This window comes from Bubalus kerabau, chromosome 8 (assembly GCF_029407905.1).
Source record: "Bubalus kerabau isolate K-KA32 ecotype Philippines breed swamp buffalo chromosome 8, PCC_UOA_SB_1v2, whole genome shotgun sequence".
Classification (NCBI taxonomy): domain Eukaryota; kingdom Metazoa; phylum Chordata; class Mammalia; order Artiodactyla; family Bovidae; genus Bubalus; species Bubalus kerabau.
In genome coordinates, this window is record NC_073631.1 from 106410590 (window position 1) to 106427044 (window position 16455).

Sequence of the window (16455 nt, forward strand, 5' to 3'; positions counted from 1 at the left end):
CTACTTGGAACCTTTGCCAGTCTGGGTCACTTCCTTTTCTCAGACCTCAGTTTCTTCATCTATTAAATGGGACTCCAACTACCAGCCTTGTGTCATCTCATCAAATGATGCAGAGACAGTGCAGGTGAAAACTCCTGGGGAATGTCTGTTACAACACCCTTCCTGTCTGGTTCACTTGTCCCCAGCCTGCCCCTCACACTCTGGAGTCCTTCTTATAAGCAGGAGTTGTCGAGTGTCCATCTGCTCTGGCAGCTAACAGTCCCACATGCTGGGGGTCGGGAAGGATAATTTTGCCTTGGCATTCCCCTGAAAATTCTAGACAATGTCACCTGGTCCTGGAGATTTACTGACACGCTTGCGCTTATGTGCTCAGTGGCTAACTCATGTCTGACTCTTTGCGATCCCATGGACTGTAGCCCACCAGGCTCATCTGTCCATGTCATTTCTCAGGCAAGAACACTGGAGTGGGTTGCCATTTCCTCCTCTAGGGGATCTTCCTGGCCCAAGGATCGAACCTGCATTTCCCTCGTCTCCTGCATTGGCAGGTGGATTCTTTACCACTGAGCTACCAAGGATTACTTGTCTTAGGTCGGCTTTAAAAGTCGCTGCCACGAGATCCCATGCTCACCATCCCCGTGAGCATCACAGGAACCCCCAACCCCTCCTCCCTCAACTCTCCAGAGGCTGTGATGAGGCTGAGGGGAAGCCATCGGCATTTCAGGCAGGGTTATAGGGCTAGTACTGGGGCTGAGCCGCAAATAGGAAATGAGGTCAGAACACAGAAGAGCAGAATCAAGTTGCTCACAGCTGGGAGAAATTAGGTTTGGGAATGAGGACCGTCAGGGTCAAGGAGGGACGTGTCCACGGTTCACACTGGAGCCCTGACGGGTAGAGAAGCTTCCAGTCCGAGGGCGACCGGGCGGCTCCCCGGTGGCCTGCACTGGGGGCATGTCCCATCCTTGTTCTCCCAGAACTGATGCTTTCTTGGGAGCTCCTCAGCATCTCCTTGGAAAGCTGGCCACGCCCACCTAAGGGGAGATTCCCCCCAAATCCCCCTTTCCATTCTGAAATCCTTTTCGTCCTGACCTCCCACTTTCTCTTATCAGTGAACCCCACCTGTTCTTGATCCCCCTCTGCCCACCTAAGGCTCTGCCCACCTGTGAGGCTCTGCCCACCACTTATCTCACTGGAATTTGCAGTCTCACCTCCTCTACCCATTGTCTAAGCATATCAGGACCACTAACCTTGAAAAGCCCCCTCTCCCCTATTTCCTCAAGCTATTCCCCCTTTGAATCCCTACAGTCCTCTGCTAGTTTTTAGGGGCCTGGTACCTGTTTTGTATTATGAAGATTTGTACGTGTCTTATCTTGCTTATTACCCTGCAAACCTCCTGAGGACAGAGACTGTCTACCTTATTTATGCAGCACCTGCGGTTCCAAGCATAATATCTTACCAGTGGGGCCAATAAATATTTACCCTGTTAAATTTTATGATAGTCTGATTTCTAAGAATGAGTACTCGTATTTCCCCCTACCTTTTTCCTCATTACAAAATGCAGTCACATTAATGTGGTCACATTACACGATGGTTTCTCTATAAATAAAATAGCTACTGGTTTCTGTTTTATCCTCCTCAGGCTCCAATACCCTCTCCTGCCTTCCTGGGTCCTCAAACATCTCTTCAAGGCAACCGTTATTTGATCTCTCTGGAAAACACTATTTTCTCATTCTGTGAGCTTCCCATCACACCTGTGGACAGGTGACACCTTTCTCGGTTTCGCTCTGGCCTCAGACTGCAGCCTCCCATGTTTGATGGAATGTCTCTGGTGCATCCTGTTACCCTGGGCAGGCAGGCAGGCCGGCCCCTGCATCTTCCATGTTATGAATCTCCGGTACTCAGCAGTCCACTGTCACTCACTATCTCTGGTTGTCACACATGCACCTGCCCACCTCCCCTAAGTCGTGACTCATGACACCAAGGTCCTCCCATGCTGCCACATGCTTCAGCTCTGTTCTTTCTGGGCCCTGGGGCTGCTGCAGAGACAGCCTGTACTTCCGGCTTGCTCTGTGCTCTCGGCCCTGGCAGCGGCATGATGGGTGGAGGGTGGAGAGTTGGTTTGCTCATCCTCCTTCCCCTCAGATCCACTATTCGGTTCTCTCCTAAGCACATATGTTGAGATTCTGTGTCAATTCAAATGTTAAAATGATATTCCAATCTAGTCAACTGTCAGATTTTAAAATTGCCTTTTTCCACTTGTGGCAAAGGGCCCTGTGAGGTTGCCCGTCCTTCTTATGCCTGATGCCACAGATGTGTGGGCACGCTGCTCCAGGCCAGGGCCCGGGCTGTGGCTGGGAGGAGCCTTTCCCTTTGGGAAGGGACTTGGGGGGCACGGGGCATGGACTCAGCTTGGGACTGTTCTCCTAAGGAAACAAAGGAAACTGAGTCTCCAAAGGAAACTGAGGCCAGTTCTGGAACAGGCAGGCTAAGAGGGAGGCACTACGCCCCAGCCCTCAGCTCCTTGGCCCCTCTGCCACCTGACCCAATGCTAGGACAGAAATGCTCCATCACATGCTTCTCTGAGACACACTGAACTGGGCTGGGCCATTAAAGAGGACACTGGAATGAGCGCTACACAAGCCTTCTCATGAAAAGACAAGATGCTGAGCTCATTATAAAGGTGGGAAGGGAATACCCCATGCAGCTAGGAATAGTTGTAGTGACAAGGTTTTAATCAGTCTATCTGTACATCATGCAATGATTTCAAAGGTAAGAATTTATTATCTAATCAAAAGGATTTGTGATTATAATCAGTGACATTGTATCCAATTAGGAATTAATAATTTGGGCCTAAATGTGAATGTTATCTTCACATTGGGTAACAGGATGTGCTCTGACTGGCAGGCCTCCCTTCCCGGGTCCTGGGTCCCAATGGGAAGAGCCAGCAGGTTGGGGTTGTGAGATTTCAGATCTACAAGGTCCCGAGGCCCAGGGATGCTAAGGACCAGAGGACCAACTGTTTGGAGGGAAAAGTTACAGGAGACCATTAGACAGCTCAAACTCACACCAAACTCTGTTTCAGTCTGGCTGGCCAAGTATAGGAAAGAGCCTCTGGCACCAGGCTTAACAGTCTTGCAAATATAATAAATATTTCTTCCCTCTCCCCCAGAAGCATACAGCGAGTGAAATGAGTTCTTACTACTTTTGGAATAAACAATAATGTTCTCTGGGTAAAAGACCACGTGGCAGTTTGAAAAGACTGGGTTAATTAGACACAGGGAAATTTCTAATTAGTTGGACAATTACCTCAAATTCTGAGCACTGAGGCAATGTTTGAGAAACAGCCTGACCAACTGGGAATACATTCAATAGCCCGAGGCAGAGATTTTTTAGCTTATGAGGGCTGAAATACAATGGCACTGTGTGCCTGACTTTCATGGTCTCACGTCCCCCAAATGTAGAGGGCCTATAACTATTTTTTAAGACCAAATTGACTCAAAATTATTTTTGGCTTTCAATAATTATAGAAATCTGTTTGAAAAGTAGAAAGTGAAGCATTAGTCATTCAGTTATGTCCAACTCTTTGCAGCCCCATGGACTGTAGCCCACGATACTCCTCTGTCCATGGGGATTCTCCAGGCAAGAGTACTGGAGTGGGTTGCCATTCCCTTCTCCAGGGGATCTTCCCCACCCAGGGATCGAATGGAGGTCTCCTGCTTTGCAGGCGGCTTCTTTACCATCTGAGCCACCTGAGAAGCCCAAATTTATTGGACCATCCCCTGAAGTCACTTTAGGACTACAGGATATGGCAAGGTCAGGATTCAGGGGCCAGGAGAGAAGGATGGATCATCACTTTGGATGATGGGGAAGTGGTCCAGGCCCACCACCGACTATCTCTGGGTGAGCTGGCCATGCACCTCGCACCCCGACTCTGCTCCTTCCTGGTGTCTGAAGGCGTCACAGCCTCACCTGGTGGGGGCGTGCTTCTGCTCCTCCTCCTCGTCCGTGTCGCTGCTGATGGTGATGACGCTGACCGTGGGGCTGGGGGTGTCGGGGATGACAATCGTCTGCCGCTGCCGCTCCCTGGTGGTGCTGGAGGCCCCATCACCCCAGCCGCACGTGACGGACGAGCTGCAGGCGGGGCTGCTGTGCACCAGGGCGCAGCGCGGAGGCGTGTTCTCCTTGACGCGCTTGGACCGCTGCGGGGAGCTGACGGCCTGAGAGGAGGACACCTCACAGGTGGAGACGTTTCTGGAACGACAAAGTCACACCACATTCATGGAGAAGGTCAGGGCCGCCAGGTCCTTGCAAGAAGCCCAACTGTCTAGAAACACCAGCATGGCCAAATTGAGAGGATCACAGGCAGGAAGGCCAAGGGTCTATAAACGGAGGAATTAGGCTGCAAGTGTCAGACATTTTTTTCTCTCTCCCTTAAGCGGCAGGAGGAAGCAAACTACAAGTGTCAGAATTCTTTCTCTTAAAATTCTGTGTTGCCATGACAACACCTAGTTCCACCGGAACTTTTCTCAAACCTTGAGCTAACCAACGCATTTTTCTTATGGAAATGTTTTTCTTAAGCTATGTTAATGAAACTATGTGTTTGCTTTGGAATTTGCCTTTCTTCAAAATGGTTCCACCTAAGACTAACTTTTGGCTGATAACAACTCAACAAACCAGTATTCATATCAGTTGTTTTATGGCTGGGGATGACACACCTCCTGCCATCCTATCTCAAAAATGCATATTGTGGGAGAGGGGCCTGGTGAAACTCCCTCAGCCTTGAGGTGTCTCTATCTGATTAACAGCTTTCTAACAGACATAAAACAGCTTGCTAAAACTAGCATGGGGGCCACTCCTCCTCCCCCTTCTGATGTCTAGGTCAGAAGCTTTTTCTGTCCGATTTTTATAGTTTAATAAAACTACTATATGAAAGCTCTTGAGTGCTCAAGCCTGGTCCCTGGTCCTGAAATGATATCTTCTTCGGAGATCACGAATCCGACACCATTCATCGTAAGCTCTCTATAAATCGGATAGAGGACCAGCGCGCTCCGGCTTAACCAGACTGCAGAGGCGGTGGCCTGTGGGACTCTTTCTTTCAATTGCTACACAGACAGGGCAGCATCCTGGCTTCTCTGGGCTCTACCTGCTGAGGGACAAAGTGGGTAGCCAGGGCTCTCAGGAGAGGACAGAGGACCATGCCCAAGGACTGGGCCGGTCTTGCGGTGGGGGCAGATTTCAGGGGTGTCTGCCCCAACGCAGCCCCCTGCCTTCAGGGTCAAAGCCCAACTACCTAAGTTCAATCTTGTCATCCTCCCCACTGTACTGAGTTAGGTCTTGTTTTGGAGTGAGGTGGAAGAAAAGATATTTGCACATAAAGCTTTCATTTCCTTGCTCACGGCTGGTTTACCGCTGATTCAATGACCACACTCATTTCCTACGACTTCCTGGAGCTAAAAGATCTAAGGTTAAAGTGTAGCTTTGCCTCCTTCCTCCTCTGGGAAAAGGACATGACCATAAAAGTATCTGTGGGGGTATAATTTTTCAAAAATTAATTTTTCTGGGGACTTAATGGGCGGTCTAGTGGTTAAGACTCTGCCTTCTAATGCAGGGGACATGGGTTCAATCCATGGTTGGGGAACTAAGATTCCACATGCCTCGCAGTGCAACCAGAAACAAACCCAAAGAAAATCCTGGATTTTGACACACGAGCCTCACAGGAAGCTTACCAGTCTGTTTCAATCGTAATGAAAAACCAGGAAAAATGCAAAACGAAAATGTATGCTTAAGGGACCTGTAACCCTTGATTTTGATCAACTAGAAATTACTTTTCAAAAAGCCAATGTAGTTTCTGGTAACTTTAGAGAAAAAAGACCTTACCTTTCCCCTCCCCATCAACTGTTGCTGACCCTGGTTGTATCTATACAATGAGACCAAAGCCAGCCTATAATGAAACTTAAGAGTGTGATATGTCCTTAGAGATTCTAGCACCTTCTAGCTAAAGGGAAGGTAATTAGATGAAAATAATTCCATAAAGGTAGGTCTATTTAATTTTCTATTTAGTCGGTATCAGATATGTTGCTTGTTCCTTTTGGGGGGCTCCTAATAAGAAGTTTCACTGATAAAATTGTTCTATTATTTGTACTTACCAGAGAACTTTGTATTTGTTATTACTAACATAGTACAATTTTGAGATTAAGTTTTCACTACTCGAGCAGTTAAAATATGTCTACTTGGCATTTTTAAAGAAAACTATGCCTGATCGTACCGCCTGCCAAAGGGGAGAGCCTTCTGGTTTTTCCAATTGTTTTGCCTAAGGCATTGGTCTTAAAAATAGGCAAACCCATAATTTTCACTATAGTCCCACTGATCTTGAAATGCACTGGCAGTGAGCCTTCTAAAGCCAGCTGGGTGGTAAGAAGGCAACAAAGAGGGACTTACCAACAGGTCAGAGGCTAAGGGTTCTTCTTGCCCCTACCTGGCCAAAGTGAGCACACGGAGGCTAAGCTCAAGCCAGACCAGGGTTCTGGTGACCACCCACCAGACTGAGCATGACAGCACGTGAGGACTGAGACAGGGGCCTCTGGTGCCACCCAATCTAACACAGACATGGGTGTTCTATCACAGAGCTGTCAAACAAAAGCATTCTGGAAGCCTGCCACTGATCTGACATGAATTTCCCTAAGCGGTCAGAAACAACCAAATAAGAATCTTGTTCAGGAAGGATGACAACTTCAGGAAGTCAGCTCTTGGATTAGTTTTCAAATGAAAAAGAATGAAAAGAGGCAGATCTAATTTCTGGCATCTTGCTATCCAAGGAAGTATAAAAACAAAATTCACTAGACATTTCATGTATTACTTGACTTCTCTTGATTAACCTATTCCAAATAAACAATTAGGGACAGTCAAGCCACTGGAGAGAGATGTAGGAACAATTTTACAGCCATACAATTTTGATCTTGATTTTTTTGTTTGCTAGGAAATCTCTATTTTTTTAAGTAAGGTATATTGAGGTATCATTTACATACAGTGTAAGACACCCCTTTGAATTGTTCGATGAGTTTTGACAAATGTACAGTCATGTAATTCTCATCACAATGCAGATACAGAAATTTGCCATCACCTTGAAAAGTTCCCTCTAGTCCTTAGCAGCTCCTGATCTGATCTGTCTCTATAGTTTTGTGCTTGTTCAGGAAGGATGACAAAGGCCTGAAAAGCACATGGCCTTTGGTCAATCTTCATTTTTTTTTAAGAGTTCATGGAGATGAAAGTGGATTTAGAGGAAACGGGAAAGATCATTGTTCTTCTGGTAGTGTCTATCATTAACCAAAGTTACTGCTTATATTTTAGCAAATAGCTGAATGAGTTAAATTTCTGACATTAGACTCAAATAAAACACATTTCTCTACTACTTCTAAAAAAAAGTTATGGTTTCAAAAATGCATCTTCAGAGGGCAGTCTGAGTGTTTTCTAGATAAGTGGAAGGGGACAGAATCACTCAAGACGGGAACACGGAACACTGTGGTCTGAGTGCCCCACCCTAGGGTGCTGGTAGGGCCAGCACTCACATAGACCTCAAGATGAGTGCCTCCTTCAAAATCCCATTCCAGGGATCCAGATCTTTAACTTCCAATCTCCTTGAAGTTTTATTTCTCTAACACTTCTTACACACCTACCTCGCAGAGGACTGGTGTTGCTTATTCTTCCGGGAGGAGGTGGTGCTGGTAGGTTGCTGCCGCATCACGTGGGCCACGCCCACATTTAAGGGTTGAGCTGCTGGAAGGGTCACATGACCAGTCAACAACGCAGGCTGCTGCATGATGGGATTGTAATGGCTGCCATGAGCATGCGTGTTCCTGAAAGGGAGATGGGGAAACAGATTCTTTGATGGTTTAATAGAAACAGAGCTCCTTTAGAAGATAAAGTTCCCTCCCGCCCATTAAAAGTCAAATTAAAATCAAAAGGTAGTCCTCACACCGAGGGGAAAGTTGTTGAAGAGATGAGCCTTCCCAGATGACTTCATTGAGTGTCTCTGGTGTAGGAATGTTTAAGTGGTGTGGACACAATTTGTTGGTGAGTGAGAAAGGGCACATTTCAAGTGGGGAGAATGCCAAGTAGGCGGACTCAGCTTAAGTTCTGGGGAGAAGAAATAAATATTCCCTTCTGCTCTTCAAGACCCTAAACAGCTAACTGGGCTGTCTGTGTATTTTATTTTATAATTTACAAAGCGCCTTCAATGGGTTGTTCCACTCTGTGAGGTAGGCAGGATATCTTAGTAATACCGTTTTGTAAATGAGAATAGCAGTTATGTGAAAAACAAACTTTGAAGTCTGGGAGGGATGTCTTTCTGGCATTAGAAAGTGTTAACATTCTTTAGAATTCTCTCAGCAGTTAGCACAATGTTCAGGAATGTAACAGCTGATCAGTGAGTTACATGCTTTCTGAATGAACAATTAGATTAACTGAAGGTTGACTAGACATGTATAGAGTTTGGTACTAAGTGAAAATTAGTAACAGACACATGTTGATAGAAATATTTGTAGCCATAATCCTGAAAATGGGTTATGTGAGATCTGGGTTGTATGGTGCTGTTAGGCTTATTCCCACAGAAATATTAAAAATGATGATGAATTTAGAGAGTTGCGCATAAAAACCCATTTGCTGCTGCTAAGTCGCTTCAGTCGTGTCCAACTCTGTGTGACCCCATAGACGGCAGCCCACCAGGCTCCCCCATCCCTGGGATTCTCCAGGTAAGAACACTGGAGTGGGTTTCCATCCAGAAGCCCTTTCCTTCTCCAATGCATGAAAGTGAAAAGTGAAAGTGAAGTCGCTCAGTCGTGTCTGACTCTTAGCGACCCCATGGACTCCCCATGGACTGTAGCCCACCAGGCTCCTCTGTCCATGGGATTTTCCAGGCTAGAGTACTGGAGTGGGGTGCCATCGCCTTCTCCGAAAAACCCATTTAATACATGGTAAAATGAAGAGCTATAGGAGAATTCATAGGAATTTTTAAAATATTATGAAATTTAGGAAAAAAGTTGAACACAAAGAAAAGAAGTAGGGAGACACTTTTGTAGAGATCCTGATAGTCTTTTGGACATTTAAGTGAACTTTAAAAACTGATGTTATAGCTCCTTTACTTTGTTGCTATTTCTTCTACAGACATGGCATTTTTCCCTTTGACACAGGTCTAGCACTAGCCATGATTCCAGATGTTCTCTGTTACATATGAAATGGAGAAGAGACTGAAAAGAAACTGTTGGCTTTAGGTCTCTCCTGTGGTAACCAGGTAAGAGATGAGGAGGGATGAGAGATAAGAAGATGTGCATGAATGAGTTAAGAATGTCAGTATCTCTGAAATTAAATAAGCTGTAAATGCTGAAAGACAAAGGAAAATGGAAGTACAGCATATGTGTGGTCTTCTGGGAGAAAAAGGGGTAAGGAAAAAAACAACTGGTCAAACAGCTTTCCACTTGGTTGCTGCTGCTAATGAGCTGGAGAGGGAAGGTGGTCTTGCTGAGCGTTCATGCTGTGAACGGGGGAAGGGCAGATAACAGATTTATTGCTGCCTGTCATGGATCAGGCGCTGGAATGAAGTGAAATGTTATTCACTCAGTCGTGTCCAACTCTGCGACCCCATGGACTGTAACCTGCCAGGCTCCTCTGTCTGTGGGATTCTCCAGGCAAGAACACTGGAGTGGGCAGCCATTCCTTCCTCCAGGGGATCTTCTCGAATCACGGATCAAACCCAGGTCTCCGGCATTGCAAGCGGATCCTTTACCCACTGAGCCACCAGGGAAGCCTGGCGCTGCATGGTACATGTTAAATCCAGTCAAGTGCTTTGTCTTTTATCTTAAATTTAAACCTCCCAACAATCCGATGATAGGCATTACTGTCCCTACTTTACTGAAGAACTGAGGTTTAGTAACTTTCCCAGGTCACGCAGGGCCAGAAATGAGCCCAGTTTACCTGGCTTGAAAGTGCTTCCAATGAGAGGCGGTGGATGTGGGGGGTGGTGTTGTCAGTGGAAAGTGAACGGGATTGTGATAAATGGCCTCCGTTCCTCTCTTCTTTCTACTAAATTAGAATTAGTAAATTAGTAAGTAGAAAACTAAATGGCAGGACAGAGGATGCTGCAGTTGAGGCTGGACTGGGGGCCTGTCTCTCTGCCTTTCATCAGAGCTCTTCACTCACAGCAGCTTTATGGGACAGAAAAAGAACTGTCGGGAGGTTCCATGGCTGGTTTGAGGACTGTCAGAGGGTGAAGGGTGTGTCCTACCCTGATGCTTAGGCTGAAAGAAAGACAGCCCAGAGGGCCATGAGAAGTTGGGGCCAACTTGGGGGACTGCCATTTGGCTCTGCACTGGTGAAGGTGGGCACTGAGGGTGGTGTTGGGATGGCCTGCTGCTGCTGCTGCTGCTGCTAAGTTGCTTCAGTCGTGTCTGACTCTGGGCGACCCCATAGACGGCAGCCCACCGGGCTCCTCCGTCCCTGGGATTCTCCAGGCAAGTACACTGGAGTGGGTTGCCATTTCGTTCTCCAATGCATGAAAGTGAAAAGTGAAAGTGAAGTCACTCAGTCGTGTCCGACCCTTAGTGCCCCATGGACTGCAGCCCACCAGGTTCCTCCGTCCATGGGATTTTCCAGGCAAGAGTGCTGGAGTGGGGTGCCATTGCCTTCTCCGTGGGATGGAATAGGTGGCAGGTATAAGGAAAAGTGGAGAGTGGCCATAAAAACAACAGAGCCACATGTTAGTGATGAAGTTGGTGAGCAAGATGGCGTGGAAGGTCCTGGAAACAGAGGCAGGGGTTGTGGTGTGCTTGTGGCTGTCAGCTGGATGTCTCTGGGCTCTATGGAAAGTGTACTTTGATCTCAAAGATATGAGCATCAACTGAAGAGACACATTCAGCGAACAGCAGAGTTTACCAGTCCAAATAAACCCCTTTCTGTCAAGCTTTCCCCCAGGAGGTCGGATGTGACTCCAGTGTGCTCGCATGTGAAAACACCTCGAGAACACTTCCTAGAATTGCTAAGGAGCCCCTGGATCTCTTCTGCAGAGAAACAACCAAAAATCATCCCAAGCCAAGTCTGGTGAATCACACTGGTGATCAGATAATGGAACTGAATTTGGAGTTCAAAATGACAACAGATCCTAAAGTAACCAAGCTGGTTTTCTGGTGTCCTGGTATGCTGCTGCTGCTGCTAACTCGCTGCAGTTGTGTCTGACTCTGTGCAGCCCCATAAACGGCAGCTCACCAGGTTCCTCTGTCCCAGGGATTCTCCTGGAAAGAATACTGGAGTGGGTTGCCATTCCCTTCTCCAGTGCATGCATGCATGCTAAGTCACTTCAGTTGTATCCAACTCTGTGCAACCCCATGGACAGCAGCCCAGCAGGTTCCTCTGTCCACGGAATTCTCTAGGCAGGAGTACTGGAGTGGGTTGCCATTTCCTTCTCCATTATACATTTATTTAAAAACAACCTCTCATTACACTGCAGTATTAGGCCACATGGTGCACTCATGTGCTTAGTTGCTCAATAGTGTCTGACTCTTTGCGACCCCACGAACTGTAGCCCGCCAGGCTCTTCAGTCCATGGGATTCTCCAGGCAAGAATACTGGAATGGGTTGCCATGTCCTCCTATAGGGGGTCTTCCCAAACCAGGGATTGAACCCAGGTAGGCCACATGCTACTCTTTTTAATTTAAAAAGCCCTCTACAAAGCAGGGGATTCTGGTACTGGCCAGCCTGGCCGCCCTCTGGGTCAGCGGTGGACGTGCCTCCCATCCCAGCCCTGCCTGCGCCTTGCTCACCTCCAGTCGGCCAGCTGCTGGGTGCCGGCCATGGTCTCAGGAATCACAGTTGCGTGCTGCACCGAAGTGTGCGTGGCCACGCCGGTCAGCTGTTGCCACGCCGGGGGAAGCAGGATCTGCTGGGTCCCACTTGGCCAGGCCTGCTGTAGGACAGAGGACACCTGCCATCACTATGTCTGACGATCATGTATCAGCTGGCATGAGTCAAGCGCTTATTCTTTGCTCAAGGTTGTGCTAGACCCCTTGACAGGTGTGACAGTGGAGACCTGCTCTCTGACCTCAAACACCAGGGCAGATAAAATGAACACATGTGAAGTCAATAGACGATAACAGGTAGGTATATGGGCAAAGAACTATATGGAAGCGATTCATTCACACTGAAGAATGATTTATAAATCTGCTCTAATGAACAACGTTTAAAATTCCCAAAAGTTCACTTATTGATTTGTTTTGTGACACAACTGTGCACAAGAGATTGAGGGGGTTGAATTGGGTCATACAAGGGTAACTCCTTGCCCTCAAGAAGTTTTCTGCCTAGTATCCTTTATTTAATATCTTACCTTTTGTTTAGCAGTTAGAATGTAGGGGTGCAACTTGTGTTATCTTCTGAATCTAAGTTAACGTAATTCTGAGATCACCAAGTATCTGACACCTGCCTATATCCAAGGGCAAACAGACATGAAGTAAAATTCTTAGCTGGGATCTTGAGCTTAACTGAGAATACTTTGACTCCTCAAGGTGAAAACAAAACAGTGAGGAAGTCACAGTTCGATTTTTTATAAGCACCAAGCTATTTTTTAAGAAGTCGGAAATGAACTTTCCCGATTCCTCCTTGAATGGACTTTACAGGTGTGCGTGCGTACACGTGTGTGTGTGTATTTGTGTTGTGTTTTGAGCCCTCTGTATCTTCAGTCACTATTTTGCTTGCCTTTGGTTATTAAATGATTCACTCTGAACATAGTTGTCCAAAGTTGGACACTTGAAGGAATGCTGCTAAGGGAAAATACCTCTTGGGAAGGTCAAGGATTTGAAGACTTGGGATCTTAGCTCTCTCTCTTTCCATCAGGCTGGAGATGACGAACAATGGCTAATTAATATAATGTAGTGCTCCACAAACTGTCCGTATGTTCAATATGTGTGTTTTGGCTCATATCAACAAACAAGCACTTCTAGAAATGGATTATAAATTTGAGTCAAAACTTCATAATCGGTGATGTGTACTAAAATGATACGGCTTCCTCTTAGATTTGAGTGCATAGTTCACCTGGTCTATCCTGTTATCACTGTTGCACATGAGACTCAGTGAGATCTCTTATGCCTTTTAGATATTTCCTGTTTGTTTACTGATCTTTTACTATATAGTCAAAAAGCTCAGGGACCACAGATTATACAATAAGTGCTTAAGAAATGTTTGTTGATAAAATGAAAGAAGCAATTCTACCAAGGCAATTAGCTATACTTAACTGTATTTCAGGTTTACTGAATTCAAATACAGTTAAGCAGAAAAATAATTTAATTGATTAAAATAATTATGAGCTCAAAAGCTTAAATGAACAATAGTCTCATTGGCAGTAAGAATTCTACTGATTTTGTCTGGAACTTATTTCAGATCCCATGAAAAGCCTGTGTTTTGACTAATGTCATTTTTAAATAATAAATCTTGATATCAAGCTAAGGACATTATTTCCTCCCTGTTTCCCTAAAATGAATCTTAGCATTTTACCTCAAAGAGATGGGGTAAAAAGATATTTCTGGACCTCTATCACTGATGGATATGTTCAACTCATTTGAGACAACACTGCATCAGGTATTTCTATAATTTATTACTACTTTATACTCGGTAAGGTTAGAGCCAGTATTTCTGGATGCACATTGTGTGCCAGGCATAGAGCTAAGACCATAAGTGGATTCTCTGACTTTATCTTAATACCAATCCTGTGAGGTCGGGGCTATTCTCCCCTCCCATTTCTCAGGTGGATAAACTGAAACACAGAGAAGTTAACTAGCTTGCCTGGACACATAGTAAATTAAACATACGTTTACAGCTCTCCCTCTTTTAAACCCAACTAAAATGACAGTGAAGGAATGAAAAAGTATATATAGATCCATAAGGACACAGAGAACAGGGAGGGACAGTAACAGTTAACAGAATTTTAGAAGCTGGAAAACAGATGAGAGTGATTACCAAGTTAGCAGACTGAAGGAACGGAAGGTAAAGTCTGAATATCAAACCCTGGGATTGTGTCACCCTCAGATTCCTGGTATGAAGGATTGGTACCCCCTCACCCCCTACCCCCAATCTTCAAGCAGGAACCTGGTGGATTCTCTCCAGGGAAACTGACTATTCCAAGAGAAAAAAACTACAGATACTTTCGATGAGAGGGGACCTGCCAATGAAAATGCTGAGCTCACTCCTTATTATCCGATAGAGAAGTCCACCCCACTGCCCCTGAAGCTTTCCAGTTAGTTTTTAGTCCTTCAGTCTTAGATACGAATGAACAGCCAAGGATCACCAGACTTTAAAGGAAGTTTCTATCATGAAGGAGACTAAAACAAAAAATGAAATTCTGAGGAACAACAACAGTACAGGAATAGGAAGAAAATCTAAAAATATATGTAATTAGTGTCCTCAAAGAGGCTAAACGTGTATATATATCCATGAAACAAGATATAAAGGATATATATCTATATTCTGAGAACAAGAAAACTCTTGGAAATGAGAACAATGACAATAGAAATGAACAATTCCATACAGATGGGAAAATTTTAGAAAGTAGCATAGATAGAATATATACAGGGAAAAGGTGGATGGGGGTGAGGGTGGGAGATATGAAAGTCATTAGATCAGTTCAGAAGTACCAGCACTCAACTAGCAGGAATTCCACAAAGAAGGAACAGAGAAAATGTAGGGGAAGAAGTTAACAAGGGCAAAAATAAAAGAAGAAAGTTCTCCAGATAAAAAGGGCAAATAGGATGTACCGGACAGTGTATTCTAAAAGACTCATGAGAAAGCATGGAGCCGTGAATCTCATGGACATCGTGTCCACCATGGATAAGGAAAGTCTTAAAAAGCTTTCAGAAAGAGAGGAAAAACAACAGCCACTGAACTTCTCAATATGCTCAAAGACACCAGTATATCAAGCACACAAGCCTTTGAGAGCTCTGGGAGACTTTGGGGCTGCATAATAATACATACAGAGGAAACTGACCCAATGAAAAGATGAGACAGTACTAATTCCAGGAAAAACAACTTATACAGGAAAGGAAGCAGAATCGTAGTACGTTATGAGGCTCAGCTGAGAATAATATAATACAATATTGATGATAATAATTATGTAGATAATATAAAGTGGTTGAATAAAAACTTACAAGGGAGGAAAAGGGAGAAAGGAAAAGTGAGAGAGAGAGGAAGAGAGTGTGCATGTGAGTGGGCCTGTGTGTTCTGGGGATGGAGGGTTAGAGGGCTAAGCATTCTTCCATGGTTGGTTGATACCTAAGTGGAAAATTCAGTAAGAAACAGTTAAAGAATGCTATTTGGAAACATGGATTTAAATAACTAAATGAAACAGTTAAAAAAAACTTTTATTTTTGGATGACCAGTCCAAGTTTGATGCATGCAACAGGGCACTCAGAGCCGGTGCACTGGGACAGCCCGGAGGGCTGGGATGGGGAGGGGGGGTGGTTCGGGATGGGGTAGGGGGGGACACATGTACATCCATGGCTGGTTCATGTCAGTGTATGGCAAAAACCACCATAATATTGTAAAGTAATTAGCCTCCATTTAAAATTAATTAATTAAAAAATGATAGTTTTGGGGGAATGGAAATTGGGGACGGGATAGGCAGGAGACTACTATTTTCTTAGATGTTTGTGGTGGCATTTAACTGTAACAATTAGACACATGTATTACTTTGAAAAAGAATTAAAATTTAAATTCAAAAATAACTTCTCCGAAGTCAAACAGCCATTGAATGGTGGGGCTGCTATCTGAACATGAGCAGTGGAATTCCAGAGCCCATGCTCTCAGCCAATATGCTATACTTTCTATGGAGGTGATACACAAAAACGATGGCCCAATTCAGGATCAGGTGCCTAAGAGTCGTATGAAAAAGTCTTCCTTATTATTAGCAATATGAGGCACCCAGCAAGACTGACACAGACAGCAAGACAGGATGGTTGGAAAGACTGGTTGCTGAAAATGACCAGAGAAGGTTTTGAGAAGCGCTGATGTGGGATCTTCAGCCTCTGTCGTGGCAGCATCTTTAGCTGTGGCGTGTGAACTTGGTTGTGGCATGTGGGGTCTAGTTCCCTGGCCGGGGATTGAACTTGAGCCCCCTGCATTGGGAGCGTGGCATCTCAGCCACTGGACCAGCAGGGAAGTCCCTCACTCACAATTTCTGATGGTGGTCAAGATACCAGTTCTTGGCTGGGGACTGGGCAGACAGAGGTGAAAGCTCCTTTTAGGCGATACCAAAAAAGCATTACTGGTAAGGCGATCCACATGATCACCCTTGTGTTACTGAAATGAGAGGGTGTGACTATTTCCAGATACACATCTTTGGGGTGCACCAGAGAGACTGTTTCCCATTTTAGGGACATATGATGCTACTGGGGAGCGGGGGTCGGAAAATGGCAGAGCAAACAAAGCTAA

General features: G+C 45.4%; 1 protein-coding gene across 2 annotated transcripts in view; it reads right to left on the reverse strand.

The window, feature by feature from the left end:
• HIPK2 (homeodomain interacting protein kinase 2) overlaps positions 1 to 16455 on the reverse strand; it is a 192044-nt gene that overhangs the window by 19371 nt on the left and 156218 nt on the right. For both annotated transcript variants that reach the window (XM_055591074.1, XM_055591075.1), the window contains exons 10-12: positions 11805 to 11947; positions 7671 to 7850; positions 3967 to 4248 (exon numbers count right to left, since the gene is read on the reverse strand). In XM_055591074.1, the coding sequence (XP_055447049.1) occupies positions 3967 to 4248; positions 7671 to 7850; positions 11805 to 11947 (605 nt within the window). The remainder of the gene's footprint in view (positions 1 to 3966; positions 4249 to 7670; positions 7851 to 11804; positions 11948 to 16455) is intronic.